At 43.9% G+C, this 22855-nt stretch overlaps 2 protein-coding genes across 6 annotated transcripts in view; one reads left to right on the forward strand and one right to left on the reverse strand.

Moving 5' to 3' along the window:
- Positions 1 to 4678: 4678 nt before the first annotated feature.
- G6PC2 (glucose-6-phosphatase catalytic subunit 2) lies at positions 4679 to 11558 on the forward strand. 2 transcript variants are annotated; one of them, XM_035133202.1, is made up of 5 exons: positions 4679 to 4997; positions 5402 to 5511; positions 7654 to 7765; positions 8356 to 8471; positions 9452 to 11558. In XM_035133202.1, the coding sequence occupies exons 1-5, from the start codon at positions 4780 to 4782 to the stop codon at positions 9961 to 9963; spliced, it is 1068 nt and encodes a 355-aa protein (XP_034989093.1). In that variant the 5' UTR covers positions 4679 to 4779; the 3' UTR covers positions 9964 to 11558. The 2 variants fall into 2 exon arrangements, with proteins under 2 accessions (XP_034989093.1, XP_034989102.1); XM_035133211.1 differs by having other exon boundaries at positions 4679 to 4838.
- A 1243-nt stretch (positions 11559 to 12801) lies between these two features.
- ABCB11 (ATP binding cassette subfamily B member 11) overlaps positions 12802 to 22855 on the reverse strand; it is a 50924-nt gene continuing 40870 nt past the window's right edge. For all 4 annotated transcript variants that reach the window (XM_060280346.1, XM_060280342.1, XM_035133261.2 and 1 more), the window contains exons 26-29: positions 20306 to 20503; positions 18151 to 18357; positions 17501 to 17647; positions 12802 to 16192 (exon numbers count right to left, since the gene is read on the reverse strand). In XM_060280346.1, coding sequence (XP_060136329.1) covers positions 15992 to 16192; positions 17501 to 17647; positions 18151 to 18357; positions 20306 to 20503 — 753 coding nt within the window. In that variant the 3' untranslated portion in view covers positions 12802 to 15991. The remainder of the gene's footprint in view (positions 16193 to 17500; positions 17648 to 18150; positions 18358 to 20305; positions 20504 to 22855) is intronic.

Below are 22855 nucleotides of genomic sequence, written 5' to 3' on the forward strand. Positions count from 1 at the left end.
TGAGGTGCAACCTGTGTAAAATGCTTCACTCTAGAACACCCCTCAGAATCCTAGTTGATATGCACGGCCTTAGGAACCTTGCAAAATTCTTCTTTGGGCTATCAATTGTAAAATCACTAATAAAAGGGAGCGCCCAACGATTCTCGGGGTCGCCTTCCCATTGATACCATTCTGTCTCATCGTGTCGTTCTTCACTGGCTACAACAGCCTACAGTAGGTCCCGATCTACTTTCTGCCTCCCTCAATGCTATTCGCTCATAGCTGTATACACAGGTTACAAAGACACCAGTAAACCTCTGCCTAGCCCAGGCACCCCCAAACTGCGGCCCTCCAGATGTTTTGGCCTACAACTCCCATGATCCCTAGGTAACAGGACCAGTGGTCAGGGATGATGGGAATTGTAGCCCAAAACATCTGGAGGGCCGAAGCAAATGAAATCGATTCTTCGAAGACTTGATCCGTTAAAGAGAGCACAAAGCATTCCCCCCTCATGAGTAAATTGATTTAAGGTCAACTGGTACTTTGTTGGGGCCAGAAAAAGAAAGAGCTGTCGGACCGTCAGGGATGAGCGCTTAAAGGACTCAAAAATGATGAGAAGCTTCATTTAGAAAGGATTCAATGCCACAGATTAGTCTGTATTGTTGAAACAATAAAAAGAGAGACCGATGTCTTGACATTCCGAAGCAGGCTGGGAGGCAAGGCTGTCCACTCATGCCAATAAGATGCTTGTGCTAAAATAATTTCCACAAGGCTCTAGGTGGAACTAAGGCTATGCACACATTTGAGGCTTAAAATGCAATAAGGTCATTCCCCCTTGCTGCTTTTTCAAGTTGCTTTTTCACATTACAGTACTGTACTCACCAGAGAGTGGGTGATGTCTTCACTCAATGCACATTTACCCAATTTGCTTTCCCTCACCAAACTCCTGTTCAAGGAGGCTGTTGTCTGTGCATGTGTTGTCAACTGCACATGCACGACAGCTGTCTCAAATGCACACACCTAAGCTTCACGTTTCAAATCGGATGGAAGCTGGTTTGAGGGAAAATGCATCAGAGAGCAGTATTTCATGAACTACAGGAGACAATATGGATTGTGGCTAACTTCCTCAGCTTCAAACACCACTGGAAGGAGCACACTGAAGCCAGAATCAATGGCAATGAGTACACAGCCTAAATCAGAATGGAAGTTGTGCAGAGTAGAGCAGAGTTTAAATACTTTAAATAAATAAATGTCTTGCTTAAAACTCTCCCTAGAAATTAAACATTATACGATTGAGATAGCATCATAAAACTAGATCCTACATTGTTTTAAACAGTTGCTGATTTATTTATTTCTCAAGTGGTTGAGCGAAGACATATGGGTATGTTATATACTGTGATAAATAACACGGTTAAATTAATATCTAGCCAGCCAGCTAGCAAACAATAACATGGCCGAGCCACCTTGTGGAGCAAGGTTGAATTTGACATCACTCACACACTTCATCAGGAGAAGGACAAAGAGGAGGGGAGGGGGGGTGCTCCAATCTGAATTACATAACAAAAATGCTTCTCAAACCCAGAGCATTAGGAAGTCAAATTACCTCTCTGATGCCTTTCCTCATAGCTTCATCAAACACTGCAGGACTTGAATCTGCTAAAAGGCTTCTTCAAACACATTTATCTTTGCTAAAGTAAATGAGTGAAATAGCTCTCCAGTAGAAAAGGTCCTTTAAGTTCACCCATGGAAACCATCTGTTGTGTGAATCAAACGCAATACCTTTATTTGGTTCCATTAAACACACAACATATATAGTTGGCAGAACATCTTCTCACCCCCTCATATTTTTTTATTAAAGAGCCACGAGAGGTTATTTACTTTTATTGTTTTCTTCTTGTTGTTGTTGTTGTTGTTGTTTAGTCATTTAGTCGTGTCCGACTCTTCGTGACCCCACGGACCATAGCACGCCAGGCACTCCTGTCTTCCACTGACTCCCGCAGTTTGGTCAAACTCATGTTCGTAGCTTCGAGAACACTGTCCAACCATCTCGTCCTCTGTCGTCCCCTTCTCCTAGTGCCCTCAATCTTTCCCAACATCAGGGTCTTTTCCAGGGAGTCTTCTCTTCTCATGAGGTGGCCAAAGTATTGAAGCCTCAGCTTCAGGATCTGTCCTTCCAGTGAGCACTCAGGGCTGATTTCCTTCAGAATGGATAGGTTTGATCTTCTTGCAGTCCATGGGACTCTCAAGAGTCTCCTCCAGCACCATAATTCAAAAGCATCAATTCTTCGGCGATCAGCCTTCTTTATGGTCCAGTTCTCACTTCCATACATGGATCAATGCCCTTCAATGCCTTGTTGTGGCGAAGTGGCTTGAATAACTCAGAGAAGCTATGAGCTATGCCATGCAGGGCCACCCAAGATGGACAGGTCATAGTGGAGAGTTTTGACTAAACGTGATCCACCTGGAGAAGGAACTGGCAAGCCACTCCAGTATCCCTGCCAAGAAAACTCCATGGACAAAGACAACAGGCATATTGTTTTCTTAATTCCTCTTTTCTTTCATGTTATTGGCAAGGAGCACCATGCACGCTGATTTTAAAAATGCCTAGACTGGTTCCCTCATTCATTTTTTTTTTATTTTTTATTTTTTGATACGGTAGTGTCATATATATTTTTAAAACCATTCTAATTTCATCTGGGGAATATTTTGTATGCAGGCACCCCCCTGTGGTGACAATTGGTATTTATGCCAAGTGAAAAGCTTGAGAACTGAACAGGATTACTTGACCAGGTAGAGATACCAGCCATCTTCACACAGCCAGGGTCAGGACACATTCCTAATTGTACACGAGTGAAATTGAGCGCAACTTTAAAAAATCTCCTCGTGACTTTGCCACATCAGATGTGGTGGGAATCCTTGCTTACCCAGTGCTATTTTTCTAGAAAAAAAGAGGTGCTGGAACTCACCATGAACACCTCCTTTGTTCTCTTATAATGGCAATGGCGCCCACCTGAGAAGGTCTGGAACTGAGTTCTGGCAAGTTCCAGCTGAGAAAAAGCCCTGCTTAAGGCTACTCTAAGGCCAAATATGCTACAGTCCTGTTGTTGTCCATGTAAACCTGATACCTTAGGGAAGGGCCACACATTATGAACGATACAGCGCTGCTGTTTAAATGGGCATCCCCACGGTGAGGTTTCCTCATCATCATCCCTACAATGAGGCAGAATGAGGCAGATGCTTCAGGCGGCAGATTCTGAGGTCCAGGAGCAGCTAGAGCTGTGAGTGCCTACGCCAGCCTCCTGCCCTCAACTGCAGTGGAAAACTCTGTCCTTTCCCAGGAATGGAGTAAGATTCAACGACCAGTCCAACTGGCTCCTATCTGTGCCTTGGGGAAGGCGCCATCTTGTTCTTCACCTCAGGTGGCAAAATGTCTTGAACAGGCCTTGGCAAAAGGGAATGTGGGAGATCTCATAATGGATTACCGTATTTATTAACAGCAAGCCTCTTTTAAATACATGCACTTCTGCCCTTTTTCTCAGTATTTTCTAGACCAGCACAATGACCAATAATAATAAATAAATTAATAATAACAAACCTTTATTGTCACTACACCACCTGTGTGCAGTGAAATTAAATGAGCCCCCTCCCCCCATACACTCAGTCTTGTTTGCACTCTGTGTGCTTGTCGGAAGTCAATTGCATCACTATTCCCCCCCCCCCCATTCAGCAGCCCAACAGCCCACGGATAAAAACTGTTCTTTAACCTGTTGGCGCGGCTGACTATACTTCTATATCTCCTGCCCAAAGGTAGGAGATTAAAGAGGTGCTGGCCGGGGTGTGAGTCGTCCCCGAGAATTTTCCTCACTCTCCTGAGGCAGCGGTCTCCTGTGATGTCATCTAGCGAACCAGGGGACAACCCATGATATCATGTGTTGTATTCACCACCCTCTGTAGGGACTTCCTGTCCATGGCTGTCAAACCAATGCACAGAAGGTAACCTATTTGGACGCAACTGGGTTTTGTTTTTAAGATCTTGTTGCTGCATGATGTATTATTACTGTTTACAATTGCAATTTAGAAGTATAATAGGCTACGCCAGTGCTATTTTTCTAGAAAAAGAGGTGTAGGAACTCACCATGAATGCCTCCCTTCTTCTCTTATAACGGCAATGGCACCCACCTGAGAGGTACCAAAACTCAGTTCCGGCTTGGGGGGGGGGGAAAGCCCTGGGCTATGCTTAGAGATGGGCATGGTGACAGAAGCAGGTTTTAATTTCAAATAAAAACGCAGAGCTTTAATGGCTTCTGCCTGCAGCGATTATTCATGTATTTCTGGTTTTTATAGCAGCAGCGGCGGCAGTAGTTAATCAAGGGTGCAAATGGCCAGTGCCCAGTCTTGAAAGAAATGAGCTGTGCAAAAGATTCAGACAAACATGGCCCAACTGTTCATGTAATGGTTACATAAGAGGGGTATTTAGCATCACACACCTTTGCTCACAATTTGCTGCAGATCAGCATGTCCTTCAGTTCTCTTCCTCCATTAAAATGGCAAGCAAACAAAGAGGCGGCGGGGAGGGGGGGGGGTTCCTTTCCAAAACCAGGGGAGCCATGTGTCTTTGCCAAGAGTCACATGCCCCAGGAACGGACAGTATAAAAGCAAAAAATCAACTACCGTTCACTGCTTTCATGTCCTCGTCTACTCTCCTTCCATGGTTTTAATTCTCCCATTGAAGCTAAAGAACAAAAGGGAACTTGCTTCATGCAAGGGACTCGGTCTTAGTGCAGTTTCTAACAAGTTAAGATGGATCTCCTCCACAGCCATGGCGTGCTCATAATTCAGCATTTGCAGAAGGATTACAGGTCATACCAGAGCTTTCTAAACTTCATGTCACATGTCGGAGATCCTCGGAACATTTTTTCAATTTATTTTCCTCTTTGGTTCCAGCTTAATCAAGTGGTTGGGACAAAAATGATCTGGGTGGCAGTGATCGGTGATTGGTTTAATCTTATATTTAAATGGTAAGGTTCGTTGCTTCCTTGGAAACTTTAAGAATGGCAGGGTCCACAGTCTTCTGAGATGAGAAATCTTCCGGGGACTGTTGGTTACTGAAATTATTTAGGGTTTCATTGAATGCTAGCCGGAGTCGATCCATTAACACTGATGTATATAACTAACTTAGGCTCATTAATTCCAATGAATCTGTTCCCTTAGTTGGATACAACCTGTAGTATATAAGCTTTGAAGAGCTATCTTTCCCCCTTTTAAACAAGACAAAGGAAAGTAAGGCTTCTGCTTCAGCATATTATGGTAAAACCGATCTAGCAGTCAAGCAAGAACCATTAATATAAGAGAGGCTGGTATGTTGCTAAATAACGTGTTGGATTTGTGTGTCCATTGAAGATAATGCTTTCTTTTCTGGCAGGATTTTATTTGGTCATCGTCCATATTGGTGGGTCCAGGAAACAATGATCTATCCAAACCAAACTAGCCCATGCCTTGAGCAGTTTCCTATAACATGTGAAACAGGACCAGGTAAGATATAGGGTATGATCTGAATGCCACTGCAAAGCAGAACTGGGGTTGGTCTGTGCCTGCATGGGTGACTGCCTGGGAACATTGCCTTTGGTTCTATGATAGAAGGAAGGTGGGAAATGAATGTGTGTGTGTGTGTGTGTGTGTGTGAGAGAGAGAGAGAGAGAGAGAGAGAGAGAGAGAGAGAGAGTGATCGCATGCGTGCCTTCACTACTATAGAGTTGCAAATGGCCAGGAGATTTAAATTAGGGAAGAAAATCCCCAGAATGATTTAAAACAGCATGAAGAACTGAAAAGACCTGGTTCAACAGCTTGTGATAACATTCACATCCTTGCCGCCCCCCCCCCCCAATCTGTGGACAAGCATCGTAGAAAATGCTAGTCTTAGCTGGACATTTCAACTTCGGAAGTTGGGTTTCATAAGAAGATTAACTGCAGAAAAGAAAGAAGGAAGAAAAGGAAAATTTGCATATTGGCCATCATTGTACCAGATGGGGTACTTTTTGTTCCATCAACTACAGTGTAGCTGAGTCAATCATTTATATAGGGATGGGCTTTAAGTTCTGGAAACCAATAAAACTGTTTAGGACCAGCAACATACCTGTAAGTAAAATAAAAAAATTCCTTCAGTAGCACCTTAAAGACCAACTAAGTTTTTATTTTGGTATGAGCTTTCGTGTGCATGCACACTTCTTCAGATACCTGTAAGTGTCTTGGTACCCATTTCCCTGAGAAGTTAATATCTAGTCTAGCTGCAGAGAACAGCTGCTTGAAGTGTTTTTTCCATACCATGTTACCAAGTATTACCACAAGCCCTTCTAGTCCAGCTAAATATGGATTTGTAGTGACATGACAAAAAGGAGCTGTGAGCAATTTATCAGGCACAGAAACATAGCAAGCTGCCTTATACTGAGCCAGACCATTGTCCCGTCTAGTGGAGCCTTGTCTACACTGAGTGGCAGTGGCTCTTCAGGATTTCAGGCAGGGAGTCCCTCCTAGCCCTACCTGGATGCTGGGGATTGGAACCTGGGACCCTCTGCGTGGAAAGCAGATGCTCTAACAGATGAGCTATGGCCCTTCCCCAAATGCAAGTGCCATGCACCAGCACCACGTGGTCTTGAGATTAGCCTAAGGCATGGGATGCAGTTCTACTGCTGAAGCAAAGGAACACTGGCCCCATCAGCCAATCGCATGGGAAACTTCCTGGCTATTGCATGTAAGTTGGAGGGCGAACGGGATACAAGTGAAATAAATTAATGTAAGGAAACAGCCAGTGACAATGGGCTGTTTGTTTATAGCTGTCCCACCCCACCCCAGCAGCTCCATACCCTCCAACATTTCTCCAATGAAAATAGAGGTGCCCTATTTAATAATAATAATAATAATAATAATAATAATAATAATAATAATAATGCTTTTATTATTTAAGCCTCACCCATTTGACTGGGTTATCCCAGTCACTCTGGGCGGCTTCCAACATCTATAAAAACATTATTAAATATTAAACATTGAAAAACTTCCCTATACAGGGCTGCCTTCAGAAGTCTTCTAAAGGTTGTATAGTTACTTATCTCCTTGGCTCAGGGGTTGCGTAACTCCATACCCTCCAACATTTCTCCGCTGAAAATAGGGACGTCCTAAGGAAAAGCGGGACCTTCCAGGATCAAATCAGAAACCAGGAAGGCTTCTGTAAATCCAGGACTGTCCCTGGAAAATAGGCACACATGGAGGGCCTGCAGCTCCATTTCTAATAGATTAGAGATTAAAATGCTAATTTTGCTGTCATGAGTATGGAACAGTTACCTTTATGGTTAGCCTCCCCCCCTTTTCATTGGCTGCTAGTTTCTGTGGGTGACTTCTCCTTCTCTGGTCTGATGGGAGACGTCTCTTAAGATTGGGCTTCTAGTTGCTCTGCATGAACTGCATTACGAATACTGCAGGCAATTTAGTCCTATGGGCACATCCCTTACCTGCTCCTGATCACAGTTTGCTGATCCCCACTGTAACTGCAGTACCGTTAATTAAGTCGTTTGGAATGCTACATGCCGACAACCCTGGCTTGCGACAGACACATAGGCTTTGGATATCGTACTGGTGCCTTTTGGAATTTTACCACGGCCCTGTTTTGTTATTTCTCCACAGGAAGCCCCTCTGGACATGCCATGGGGTCATCATGTGTCTGGTATGTGATGGTGTCAGCAGCCCTGAGCTACACGGTGAGGCAGAAAGGGGAATCAACCATTAATCTGCACAGGTCAGTCTCTTTCCCAAAGCCACCTGTTTAGGCCACAAGATGGGCAGTGCGAAAATGTGAAAATGCTTTCAGTCACCTTTTGTTACTCTTTTTTGATCAAGCAGCAACAATGCAAATAAGATTTTGCAGTGATCACTTTGGTAACTTAAAAGCCTTGTGTGCCATTAATGCCAAACTGAAGAGAGAGGAGCGGAGGGTGAGATGATAAAGACACGCCCTCACAGAAGGTTAGAGAGACCCAGGCTACTTCCAACTATGGAGACCTTTTGTCATGAAACAATTAAAAATGACAAAACATGAAAACAAAAGAAAGCAATTTTTTTTGTTTGATGCACATTAAAAAAAAAACAAGTAGTGGCATGCCAAATGCCAAAATAAAAAACAAGAAGTTTCTAAATTTGATGACTTTGACTTTGAAGTCCAGGCCAAATGACCCCTGTGGCATCCACTCTGATCAGCCCTAAACTGAGATGTGGATGCTGAGAAGAGAGAGGGGGGAAAACAGTCTAATCATTTTCATTTGGTTGTTGTTGTTGTTGTTGTTGTTGTTGTTGTTGTTGTTTATTTTCCTCCAACTGTTTCTTTAACAGACTCACCTGGTCTTTCCTGTGGAGCATGTTCTGGATTATTCAGATCAGTGTGTGTGTCTCGAGAGTCTTCATAGCAACACATTTCCCTCACCAAGTCATCCTTGGAGTGATTGCTGGTAATAAGGACAGAGCTTTCTTTTTCTATGGCAGGATTTTCGTACAGGATTTTGGAAATTATGGGAAAGTGGGTTCATAAGTATATTATGTGGATAGTGAGAAAGCATATCTAACCAGATGTTCATATCAATGTGAAAGTTGTTTTTAAAATCCTGACGCATCTTTTAATCTCAGGCGATAAGGAATAAGAAGCAGTGGCAGCGGGGCTAAATTTCACACACTGATTTTAACTTCTTTAGCTGCTGGCTTCTAGTTAAGAATTTTAAGTGAACAGGAAGTGTACTTAGTTTAGGCTGTGTACCCATTAGGGACTTAAACTCCTCTGCATTTCAAATCATATTTCCACATTGCGGTACACACCAGAGTGGCGGTAGGGCTGTCTCCACCTGATGTGCTGGACCTATTTGGTTTCCCCACGCCTGCAACCCCACTCCATTCAAGAAGTTGTCATCTGTGCATGTGCAATGACTTTCTCAAGTGGACACACCTCAGCTTAACTGCCAGAGTGACTGTGGTTTACCTTTTCAATTCAGATGGTGTGTGTGTGTGTGTGTGTGTGTGTGTCTGTCTGTCTGTCTGTCTGTCTGTCTGTCTGTCTGTCTGTCTGTCTGTCTGTCCATCCTCTAAGTGGTTTTTAAAAAGGTAAAACATTAAAATTAACAAAAAAGCAGTTAATAACAGGTAGTTTAAAACGTTTAAATCTTTTGGATGATTAAAATCAACAGTAAACAAAAGGATTAAACACATGCCAGCGTTCTTCAAGTCTGGATACTCTTGCCTAAACAAAAACATTTTAAGCAGATGCCGAAAAGACAACAGCGAAGGTGCCTGCTTTAAATATTTTGCAATACCTTAAATACCACACCAAACTCTCATTCTGGTGTTTGTTTGTTTGTTTGTTTGTATCTTTGCTAAGTGTGGAAACCTATCCATTTCAAGTAAACACATCACTTCTAATGTCTCATTTCTTCATTCACAGGCATGCTCGTTGCTGAAGCTTTTGAACATGCCCCAGCCATCCAAACAGCAAGTTTAAAAACATATATCCAGACAAACGTGTTCCTCTTTGTTTCGGCTCTCGGCTTTTACTTGGTTCTGAAGCTTATCGATATAGATCTTTTGTGGTCTATTCCGAAGGCAAAGAAGTGGTGTGCCAACCCAGAGTGGATCAATATTGACACGACTCCATTCGCCGGACTGGTGAGGAACTTAGGTGCCCTGTTTGGGCTAGGCCTCAGCATTAACTCTGAGATGTTTATCTTGGGTTGTAAAGGTAAACATGGCTATAAACTGAGTTTCAGGATGTTATGCATAGCTACATCCTTAGCCACGCTGCAGCTCTATGATTTTATCAAGATACCCACCCACACAGAGTATCTGTTTTACATCCTTTCTTTCTGTAAAAGTGCAGCCATACCGCTTACGGTAGTGGCCTTCGTTCCGTATTGCATATACTTGCTCATGAAGCCAACAGAAAAGAAGTTTCCGTAGACAGTATGGCCTTGGAAGATCCTGGGACATCTTAAGATGCCAAGGATGCTCTGTGGCTGAAGACTCAAACAGTTATTTCACTTTCTCTCACTCTCCATTCCGAACAATGGTGGGTATATTTCTGATTCGTAAAAACGAAAAGACGCTTACACCCAGGAGTGAGATTCTCATACCAGAAATAATGATCGGTTAAGACCCAAATACTGACAATTAGAACGTTACAACATGGCTGCCTGAGCTTCCAACAGTTATGAAAAGTTTGTATATATGTATGTATTGGTAGTCAAAGCATGCTGGATTTTTTCCTGCCCTGAAACTGAAAAGTGCTTCGCCTACCTGCTCCTCTGTCTCAGCCCGGGAGATGTATAGCTTTTCTCAGCACTGCATTTTATGTATGTGTGTGGGCATGTGTACATTTGTACAGTTACTAGTAAACTAAACTTGCATTCTGCAAGCACCTACCTATGTTTCTGGCGACCCCTAGAGCTCATACTTCCCTCACATCTAAGCCTTAAGCAACTCTGTGACCTGTGTGTGGCTTATTTTGCTCTCTGCTGAAATGCTGACATCTATTCTGAGGTAAATGTCATGACCCAAGTTGTTACTGTTGAGACCCAGTATAGTAATTTTTCAGACTTTTCTATTAATCAGTGTTTTGTGGACTGTATATGTGCCAAATTTCAGTTTGCTAGGTGACCCAGAATTTCCACAACCTTTTGGGAGTATATATATTTTTGTCTTGTATCTTCCCGTCCCCTAGGTTTTAGTGAGAGATAGAGGCTACAACCCTATACTCACTTAGCTGGGACTTAAGAGTCAGTGAACTCAATGGGATTTCAAGTAGAAATGTATAGGATTTGCACTGTTACTCTCTGCCTTTCAGAGCCTTTCAGTTTTTTTTCAGGTAACTGTTGAGTGTTTTGGACAACGAATGTGTAAACTTTCAGCTTTCTGGGTAGCCTGGAAGATGCTCAATCATTTTAGGGTCTTCTTTGAATCCTCTGTTTTGTGGGAGCTGTGTACAAATGTCCCATTTCAACTTTGTGTAGCAACTGGGGTGCTTTGGACTATACATGTACTAAATGTCAAGGCTTTACAATATCGGGGGTCATTTATTCACTGAAAAGAGAGAAAACAAGTGATTAATATTCACTAAAATTATGCTATTATATGATACAACTTATCTGGATCACATAATGATTTGTGAGGTAGCTACTAGTAAAATGCTGTCCTCAGATTTTTCCAAGAATGTGAAGCAAAAGTAACTACTTAGTTGGTCATTACATAGCAGGAAGGCAAGTATTTTTGCACTGATATGTCACTTGTGTTTTTGTATCTTGCATGGTATTTCTGCAGCCTCCCTTGCCTTGAACTGTGCAGTCTAGTGATGAAAATGGAAACATCTTTTATACATTAAACTACTCTTTCAAATACTGGTTATATCTGCATTACTTAACAGGTCAGGATTTTTTTGCACCCTGAAAGCAGCTGAATCATTGTTAGATAAGTATACAGAGCTTGTAGCTTAGAAAAGGACAAACTATTTATTGATATGCATGCTCTGTGCTACATCTACAACTTGTATTGAATCATAACGTTCAGCCTCAGCTTTTCCACCTTGGTAGACCGAGGAACTGAAAGACACAGATATGTGAGAGAGAGATAATGCGAGAGATCAAGTTCATAGCAGAGGTGTGACCTGAAGCCCACATTTCTTCATTTTGGACTGGTACCCCAAATTCAGCACCATTAATTCATCACATCCCAGCTCCTGCTAGGAAAGATCCACAGCAATACCATGGATGGTTGCCATAAGCAGATGTTTAGACAGAACCAAAGCTAGCCAAATTGTCTTTATTAATGGCAGTCACAAAGGTTAATCTATATATCATTCACACCCACTCATCATTTGGCAAAGTCATTTTGCATCTGGAACAATAAACACACACTAAATCTAAACCTGGGATGGGGAATCCTTTGGCCCTCCAGATGTTTGATTCCCAGCTCCCATCAGCCCCAGGCAACATGGCCAATGGTCAGGCACGATGGGAGTTGTGGTCCAACAACATCGGGAGGGCAAGAGGTTCCCTAGCTTTACTCTAGAATACAAAAATATCCTCACAATAAACAAATATGAGTGTACTGTATTTTAATTCTGCCCCTACACACTGGCACACAATGCAGCTTATCTTGGTCACTTCTGGATGTCAACTGTTCTGCTCACATCAGCATTCTTGCACTCCACGACTGTTTATGTAAAGCATTTTAACATTATGCTACATACTTTTCAAATGCAAAAAGTAGGGTGCCTTATCCATGCAGCATACAAGCAATTCTGAATACTGTGTTCATAGTATGGTGCTTTTGCCTTGCTTTAACGAAAGCCTCATACCTAATTGTATTATTATATTGCTGTGTTGTGTTCTCTCTTTTTAACTTTTCTTTTAAATACAAAATTCCTCTAGAGGCACAAAGTCATGTTCCCTTTGAGAGACAGAGGGAGAGAAATGGGATGGTGTCTGAGTAAAGAAAGCTTAGCTGATGAATGATACACTTTAGTGAATTAAATTTACGTAAATATAAAATATTAGTTGCGAAGGAAAAATCTTTTGCTTTTGATGATAGCAGGCACTATATTTGAAGAGGCATTCATTTCTTTTCTGTGTGTACAAGAAGAAGCAGTCCTATACCCACTTCCCTGGGGGTAAACCCCACTGAACCCAGTGGGACTAAGTTTTAGTAGACAGGCATAGGATTGTACTATAATGTTTGCTCTAAATATATTATTGAGCTATTGCCAAAGGATTCCCCCCCCCCTTTCCTCGGTGTAAATGTCAGTAATTTTCACAAACATTTCTGACATTCTCCTGTTAAGTGACAATCACCAATGCTTAACAAGCCTGGAGGATACTAGAATGTCACCTTGTGAACTTAATTTGCAATGCATGAAAAGTTCCAACACAGACCAGGGGGATTTGGGGGAACCGTTTATATCAAGCCAGCTCTAATCCCAATTATTCATTTCCTGTTAATGGTTTCCTCTCTGTAAATTGCTAACAGCTACATGAGGGAAATCTAGTTTTAAATTGATTTATTTTTGGCAGCATGTATATTTCCAAATTAACAGATTGCGTTTACAAAAAGGCCTTTTCCACAAATCTGATTTAAGATTTGGGGTTACCAAGTACCCTTAAAAACACACACACACACACACACACACACACACACACAAAACCCAACGCTCTGGAACATCACACCTCTATAACGATGGATAACCCTTGTTTGAGACTCATCAGTTTGAGCTGCCTTACTGCTAAGTCACTGCTTGATGCCTAGTTTGAATGCCCTTTCCACATTATTATGGGGAAAGCCCATAATAAATCCCATGAACTGCCCAGATGAAAAGGTAGAAAGTATGGGCATCTATAGGGATGCGGGTGGCGCTGTGGTCTAAACCACAGAGCCTAGGGCTTGCCAATCGGAATGTCGACGGTTCGAATCCCCGTGACGGGGTGAGCTCCCATTGTTCGGTCCCAGCTCCTGCCAACCTAGCAGTTCGAAAGCACGTCAAAGTGCAAGTAGATAAATAGGTACCACTCCGGCAGGAAGGTAAACAGCGTTTCTGTGTGCTGCTCTGGTTTGCCAGAAGCAGCTTACTCATGCTGGCCACATGACCCAGAAAAACTGTCCACGGAGCAGACAAACGTCGGCTTCCTTGGCCTGTAAAGTGAGATGAGCTTTGCAACCCCAGAGTCGTCCGCGACTGGGCCTAAGGGTCAGGGGTCCCTTTACCTTTATGGGCATCTATAGGCCTGGCTCTTCCCATTCAATCAGTCAAAGACAGCTGTGACTTGGCTGCACGCAGCTGTTAGGGACACCAAGGAGGATGCAATCCACCTCCGGGTGCCATCATGACCCTGGAGACAGAATCCCCTTCTTCAGGGGATGAGGCTGAGGATTCCGAACCAGAACAGAGAAGGCAGTCAGGGCCAGCTTCCACCAGATGAGCCAGGGGGAAGTTCCCCTCCAGCTTGAGAATGATTGGACTTGGGGGACTCCATTGCAGAAACCCCAGTGAGACCATTGCCTTTAAATACTAGTTCCTAGGAATCAGAGGTGGGCAGGATGACATTGCACCCAAGTCCTGCTTGCAGGCTTTTTATACGTATCTGGTTGGCTGCTATAAGAACGCGATGCTGGACTAGATGGGCCATTGACCTGATCCAGAAAACTCTTCTTATATTCCCACCAGAGGCTCCCCCACTCCACTGTAGTAGGAGACTACAAGAGCAGGTTGGGGCCACTTTAACTGAAGAAACTCCCTTAACCTTCCAGTGCAGGCGGAGCTAACCATTGGGATTCAGCTGCTTCCAATGCATAGGGCCCAAATTGTTTGTTGCTGAAGCAACATCAGAGCTCTGTGTTGCTATAGCACAGCCCGAGCCTTGCATCCACCCTGGATTTTGCCTTGTGCGGCATCCAGCCTGGTCCCTGCCGGCCTTGTCCTGCACCCAACCTGAACTACGCCTCACTGCCGAGTAGCACATCTGATTCCAGATAATAATAACAACAACAATAAATTAAACCACAATTTGCTGCCCTTTCATGACACCTGCCTCACTCAGCCTAATGGTTTTGGATGCCGTTTCTTCTTTCCGTCCTTTTTAAAAAGAATATTTAGTCAGCAGAAAACACAAGATAGCAAAGATCCAAAATGTCACCCCTTGCTTTAATGAAAACATGTCCGTACACAAGTAGCTAGGTAGCCAAGTGGTAAAATTAGGAGGAAGGTAGTGATACAAATTCTCCTTTCTGTATCTCCACTTCCATACAGTGTAGATTCTTTACTTACCAGTCTCCCCAAACCTGGTTTTGGATACAATTCCCATCAGCCTGTTGCTGGAGGCTGGGGAAAGCTAGTTTAGATATTCAGTTAGCATTGGTTGTTCACTTCTGCAAACACATGACAACAAACATTCCCTACCCCAAAGGACTGAGTGTAGTGTGCCTGCATTTGCCTTTTCCTGCATTTTCTTTTCCTGATTCAGCAGCACTGATGGTAATTTCTCTGTCACTTTCTGCAGCATCAGTATGAACAGCCTCCTGCACCCCCTAGCCATTTTTTTCAGTGTTCTTTGTTTTGAGAAAGGCATTGCGGCAGCTCCAGGTGCCTTTTTAACGAGCAAGGGAGAAACTGCAGCTGACTTTTTCTCCATTTGATGAGAAAGCTACCCTAACAGGAACTATAGCTTGCTGGTGGAACACATGCCCTGCCTGATCCATTTATATTCATGTGCACTGAACGGTTTGCAATGGAACTGTTCATCCCTATGTCAGACAGTTCAGTGTGCTGGAATGGTTGCAATATGGATCAGCACGCAAATCCATACATAGATCTGTGTTGGATTTTGTGCGCAATATCTCCCTTGTTTGACCGGTGGTGAATATAATTTCATAACTTGCTGAAACAAGCCGAACCTCCACATGTGCAGAACAGATGCCATGGGTAAGACGGTCTTTCTTGATGGATACACACACAGCCACCTTACAATGCTTCCTTCGTGTTTGCAAATATGTGGACACCTGCGTTTAGATATTTCCATGATCACAACTGTGCAATGAGTAACAGAAGGTCATGCCAGTGGATGCCACTGTTTGCCCAGAGTGTCAAGTGGAAGATCTGCAGTTGTTGACTTCACTGGTGTCGCAGGTATGTGGCTTAATAATCCAAACATATAACCACTTCGGCAGAACTTTAGTTGATTAAAAAGCAAACAGGTTCTGAGCACTCTCCCAACAGCATCACTGTTTGAGTAGATGTTGCCTTTCTTCGTACCACAGCAAGTTTAATGACTGATGTCACAAGCTGGCAAGCAGGCAGGCTGGGGTGTGTGTGTGGCATTTTCTCCTGCATATTTGCAATAGCAGAGTGAATGTGTAACGTAAAGATTGTTGTCATGTTCATCCTTGGTCTTATCACATCCCCAAGTAAATTATATTGATTGTGTTGTGGAGTAAGTGTGAAAGCTCAGCTGATAGGTGCCCCAGTGGTAACCAGTTTGTAGTATGCCCCTTCCTGGGCCATTAGTTCTTCATGAGTGCCCTTTTCAACGATCACTCCTTGCGACATGACAGCTATGATATCAGAATGCTGAATGGTAGAAAGGCGGTGAGCTATGACGATGCACGTTCGGCCTTCTCTAGCTTTATCCAGTGCAGCCTGCACAGTCTGAAGACAAGGGAGAAAGGGACAAAATGAAGGCCTGCAACTTACCGCAGAGTATCTCTATGTTGCGCCTGGCAATTGCATTCTAATCTGGTCATTCACATTATACTTACACACACACACACACACACACACACACACACACCATAGCTGCCAAGTCTCCCACTGAAAAAAGCAGGATCAGCAGCGGCGTGGCACCGGAAGTCGCTTTTACGCATGTCCGGACATGCGTAGAAGCGACGTCCGGTGCCGCAGTACCCATGTATGGGCACCGGAAATCGGGCGGCGCCAGGACCCAAAATGGAGCCTCCCTGGCAGGTAGGAAATCTAGGGGATTTACTGGATTTTTTCCCAATCTGGGCTGCCAGCAGGAAACGGTTTTAAATACGGGAGTTTCCCGCGAAAACGGGAGACTTGGCAGCTATGACAGATGTGTGTGTGTGTGTAACCAAACAAGGCCTTTCTCCCCTGAAGTGGTGCTGTGCTCTAAACCATTGAGCCTCTTGGGCTTGCTGATCGTAAGGTCGGCGGTTTGAATCCGGTTGACGGGGTGAGCTCCCGTTGCTCTGTCCCAGCTCCTGCCAACCTAGCAGTTCAAAAGCATAACAGCGCAATTAGATAAATAGGTACTGCTGTGGTGGGAAGGTAAACAGCATTTCCGTTTGCTCTGGCACTTGTCACGGTGTCCTGTGCACCAGAAGCGGTTTAGTCATGCTGGTCACATGAGTCCCCAAAAAGCTGTCTGCGGACAAACACCGGCTCCCTCGGCCTGAAAGCGGATATTAGCACCACACTCCATAGTCGCCTTTGACTGGACTTAACCATCTAGGGGTCCCCTACCTTTTACCGTTACATCCAAGCATTCAGTCTAATTATTAAGAAAGTCGTTGTGTGATCATCACATGAATGTATGGGAGAGAAAAGAACCAAAGAAATGTTTCTGCACCCAGTGATTCACAATTGAGGGCGCAACTCTCTTTCATCCTATTCATTTGTTATCTTTGAGGCATGATTGATGCTGCAGAACCATTCCTTCACAGCAGGTCTTAAGATATGGTATGGGATTCAGTCATGGTGAAATAGCTTTGCCCCAACAACCAAGGAGCAAAGCCTAAATTTACAGTGAAGAAGGTTGGTAAGAAAGTTCTGCTTGCAAAGTTTCATCTGTGAGGATGACTTGCTCGTAGATGCACATCACCTTTTGTCGCTGCCATCATCGAAAGGTCAACATGCAAGTACGAATTGCCCCACTTTTCTCTATGATTTTTATTTTTATTTTAGTCCATGTGGTTTATTTCCCCTCCTCTTTACCTGTTCACTTTCGGTATCCAGCGCAGATGTTGCTTCATCCAGTAGTAAGATCTTGGGATCTCGGACAATGGCTCGGGCGATAGCAATGCGCTGCTTTTGCCCACGAGAGAGCAGCGATCCCTGAGAGCCAACATTAGTCTTGTATTGCTGGAAAACATACATTGGCTGAATTGAAGCAACTTCTTTTACCATCAGAAATATGCACAGTGCTGCAGTGCTGGAGGAAAAGAATGGCACTGCTTGTGGAGGCAATGTGGCGTGAAACCCAACTCTTCTTTGTGTTTTATTGGTGACATGAACGACCCTTGGGATATGGAAACTTTCTCAGGGCAGAGAGTAATCCACGTTTTATCCTCACAATGAACCTGTGAAGTAACTGAGAGATGGCGACTGGACCAAGGTCAGCCAGTGAACTTTATGGATGAGAAGGGATTTGAACCTGGGTTTCCTCGCTTTTAGTCCAACAACTCTAACCGCTACACCACACTGGCTGTCCAAAAGTGAGCTGCTGTTCAGGAGTATATTATAGCATGTGCATAGCTGCATCTAGGGAAATGGTTGAGATTCTGTAACTCACACACCATGGATTCCTTATTTAGCCACCGTTCCCTTTCACAACACTGAACACTAGTGAAGAAAAAGATGCTTACGTCAGGAAGCGATATGACGAAATCATGCAGCTGGGCCTTCTTAGCTGCTGCTACCACTTCTTCCATAGAAATCTCTCTGGTGTTATCGCCATATTTTATATTGTCAGCAATGCTACAGCCAAACAGCACAGGTTCCTGGGACACTATCCCAATTTTAGATCTCAGAAAGCGGACATTTACTTTCTTGCTGTCGTGTCCATCTATCAACTGCACAGGAAAAACCCAGAAAAGAAAAAATATTTATTTGTGGACTATTGGCGCCATCGTAAGGGAACCTCAGTTTTAAATTTCAAGTTAGGCTTACACTGAACTTACTAAACTTTAAATAATTTTCACATGAATCTATGCTGAATGCTTAAACCCCTTTAAGTAAAATTATATTTGAAGTATCTCTTCATTCCAGTGCCGTTTAGAACTGACCTTATAAAACAGTGCCTTGGGTAACTTATTTTGAATGCATTTAGATGAACCGTTTGTTTGGTAGATTTCATGCAAATAAGTCCACTTACCTTAAATGGTCAGGCGGCATGGCGGCCTGGACACGGCCCCATGCCAGCAATCTGGAGGTCAGTTGGGGAGATCTCCAGGCCTGCCTGTGGATTAGCCAATGGTAGGCAGGCTGGATATGGGGATTCCCCAGGGGGCGGGACCAACCAGCTGGTGACCATTGAGGAGTTGCTTCTGTCCAACACCCAGATGGGGGCTAGAGCCATAGAACTCCTCCAGTGGTGACCTTTTGGGGGAGATACCCTCATTTGATGTAGGCCATAGGGCCTCCACCCTCACCCCATGGCATAGCTGCCAAGTTATCCCTTTTTTACAGGGATTTTCCCTTATGCTGAATAGGCTTCCTCGCGAGAAAAGGGAAAACTTGGCAGCTATGCCCCATGGTGTAGTTTACGCTTAGATACACTCACAGCAGATGGACTGGAGTTAAATAAACAACTTCACCCAATGCCTATGTAACCAATGAAGCTGTGGCCTATTTGAACCCAAAGACTCTATACCAGGCGTCCCCAAATTTCGGCCCTCCAGATGTTTTGGACTACAATTCCCATCATCCCTGACCACTGGTCCTCTTAGCTAGGGATCATGGGAGTTGTAGGCCAAAACATCTGGAGGGCCGCAGTTTGGGGATGCCTGTTCTATACAGTATGCTGCTGTCTGCTTTGGTTATTGCATTACATAGGGGAGCAACTTGGTCACGGGACCTCGGCACTCAAGCTTTTATCCTCATTATCAGCTGTCATTCTGATGCAAGGTAAGTTTATTATATGGAATTTACACAGCAAATTGTTCATCCAAATTCATGTGAAATATGTTACATAAGTGAGTTCGGTGGAACTAGGGTTACCTAGTTAAAATATATATCTGATTGTGATAGCTAATAGATGTATGGATTTCACATAAATTTACCCTTGCATTTTACACATTCATAGCCTCTCTTTACTTTTTTAAAAATAAGGATGTCTGCGTAATTTCATTGATTGGCAGCAGGGCCAGCCAATGCATTAAGTAGAGTGAGGCACCCATGTCAGGCAGAGGTTGCCACCATTTTAGTGTGCATTTCTTTTAATATACACATTTCTGAATGCAATCATAACACATTTTATACACAATTTTGGTGCACATATTTCATATATGTATATGCAATTTTGATCTGGAACCCATAGGGAAAGTGTCAAGTCTGTTCGAAAGCTACCAGACCACAGACAGTGCTGAGTGAGCAGTTCGCACCAACAAATGTTGCAAGCAGACTTTTATGCTTCTGTTTCCAGATTCCACCCTCCCAGCTCTACCCCCAGAAAGGGCCAATGCTCTGGCTTGAAGACAGGCACTCCTATTTTATTCCATGACCTCCCACCTGGTGTATTCCCTGCACTGCAAAGCTGGGTGATTTGCAGTGAGATGCAGCTGCTCCCTTAGGGGAAAATGTCCACGAGAGTTCAGGCTCTGGCCCCATAAGCACTGATGGTCTGGGAGGTTCCCCTAGGAGTTCTCATCCAACCACTTCATGCACTGAAACCAGAACTGGCTGCTTCTGCAGCCTCCGACTGCTGGGTTCAGGGGGTCATGATGGGAGAACTGCGGGTTTGCTTTATAACAACTCTTCAGTGCTCTTTTACTATGTATGAAAGCAGAGAAGGCTACATACCACTCTTCCTTCCTCAGGGTCATAAAAACGTTCCAGAAGTTGGACACTGGTACTTTTGCCACATCCACTACTTCCAACAAAGGCAAGGGTCTGTCCAGATTTCACAGACACCGAAAGACCATTTAGCACTTGAACGTTGGGACGAGAGGGATATGTGAACTTGCAGTTCAAGAATTCAATGCTTCCACGAAAGTTATCCTGATTATACAGAGAGAGAGAGAGAGAGAGAGAGAGAGAGAGAGAGAGAGAGAGAGAGAGAGAGAGAGAGAGAGAGAGAATATGTTCTGGGTGTGGTTGAACTGAATTCACAAATGACTCTTACGGAAGTAATGATTACTATTACCACTATGCCTAGAACTGTTGCGATCAATTACACTTTTTAAACCGATTAGCCATGTAGCTCTTAAATGATAAGCAGATGGGACCTAAATCAATTTGCACGTTGCAAAACCTCACTGAGTAAGGAGACAATTGCACCTTATTGTGGGAACATACAAGACATTGGTTAAAAGGAGAAAATTCTACCACTTTGTTGTAGAAGGAAATAACCTCATGCATATTTCAATCAGATTTGCAACATTTGCAACATTAACACTGCAATAAAAAAACCCCAGGCCCCAGTTAGGCTGCAAAAATATAACACGTTCAGTACAGTGTGGAAGGTTTAAAAGCATAGCTGCCAAGTCTCCCATTTTTATCCAAGTCTCCCGCTGTTATCCCCCGGATTTCCTACCTGCCAGGGAGGCTCCATTTTGGGTGCCGCTCTGCCCATATCTGGGCACCGGAAATCAGGCAGTGCGGGCACCGGAAGTTGCTTCTACGCATGTCCAGACATGCGTAGAAGCGACTTCCGGTGCCGCGCCACTACTGATCCCGCATTTTTCAGCAGGAGACTTGGCAGCTATGTTTAAAAGACATGTTGACATTGACTGCAGCTGACCCCCACCAACCTCTGTTGTTTCCTGCGGTTCTTACCTAAGAGACAATGTCACAGCAGCAGCCTCACTGAGAAAAGTAAACTATTTGCTCATTTTCCATGTAAACTAAGAGCTTTAAGTCTCTTTCCCATCAAATTAGACCCAAGGAAGTCAGCGCATCTGTGCAACCTGCACAGGCTGGCTGGAGCTGATGGAAGTTGTGGACCAAATCATTTGGAGAGTATTAGGTTGGCAAAGCCTGCTAACAATCCTGAGTCCTGGAGCTTTGGCTTGCTGTTACCCAAATTATTAATCTGGATACACACTGAACCTGTGAGATTGAGTTGAATAACTGCACTGATTGATCAACGGGCAATGGACTTAAGTCATTTAATCCCTTTGATTTCAGTGTATCTGCTTTGACTGACACTGAATAGCACCCGCTTTCTTCAAATAGGGATTTCTTGCATAGGACTGCTGCCTGGGACTTGCCCCACAAATACCACTACTTTTCAAAATATATTCCATTTCATCTGTGAGCCGGACGCTCCTCAGAATGAACCTAGCGCAATGCCCCTAGCGCAATAGGAAGGAAAGTGGTTTTCACACTACTTTTATGTGTATGATGGCTGAAATAATTCTGAAGCAGCAGCGTACGGTTCCTGAAGATGCTGAACCAAAAAGAACCACCAATGAAGCAACAGAGGCTGGTGTATCAAGGGAAGCTTCCTTGTACTGTATGGCCCAACATCAGAGAAGTCCACTCTCTCCTATTGTTCATTCTGCGGGGTGAGCTACATCACTGAGGTTTCCGTTCCGTACGTGTTGAGAGACCATTCTAACAGCCGCCAGTTTACACATTCATGAATCTAGATGAACTGCTTTGTGATTTTAAATGAGTCATTTGTGCCTCATTTGTTAAATAACAGCCAACTTTCAATAGCCAAAGGAAGTGGCGCAGGATTCCTAATACACCTTTCTCTGCAGGTATTGCCTAAGTTCCTCATATTTGCACCATGACAAGGTGAGGCGCAGTAAATTCACTGACGTGCGGGTGAACATTACATACAGTATCCAGCATTACAGTCTGTGGCTTGTACAGGGCAAAATAAAACGTTTGCTGTTACCAGGCAATACCAGGCTCTTCATTTGATAAATGTGCCTTCATCAATAAATATTGCAGTCACACTTCAAGACCCTCTCTCTCTCTCTCTCTCTCTCTCTCTCTCTCTCTCTCTCTCTCTCTCTCTCTCTCTCTCTCTCTCTGTGTGTGTGTGTGTCTATAGTGCTATCTTCCACTTGTCTTTTGTGGAATCAAAGTGACCAACTGTGGGCTGCTTTGCACATCATGGCTTACCATGTATGAACAGACAGCTCACACTTCATTCCTCCCTTAGCTCTTGTGGCAGCAACAAACCAGAATCCTTGGCTTAGAGTTGATGTCTGGTCCAGGTACTGTGGTTTGTTTTCTCTCAAACAAGACATAATCAGGAAGCTGAGAATGAGCCTTGGCTTCAGACCATGCTTTGGCGTGTATGACTTGACACAACCCCAAGCCTGGTTTGGGTATGCTAAGCTAAGGACCGTGGCTTGTTGCTTCCACTTGCGCCAAGGGAGGAATGAAGTGGGAGCC

The sequence above is a fragment of the Zootoca vivipara genome, chromosome 1 (assembly GCF_963506605.1).
Source record: "Zootoca vivipara chromosome 1, rZooViv1.1, whole genome shotgun sequence".
NCBI lineage: Eukaryota > Metazoa > Chordata > Lepidosauria > Squamata > Lacertidae > Zootoca > Zootoca vivipara.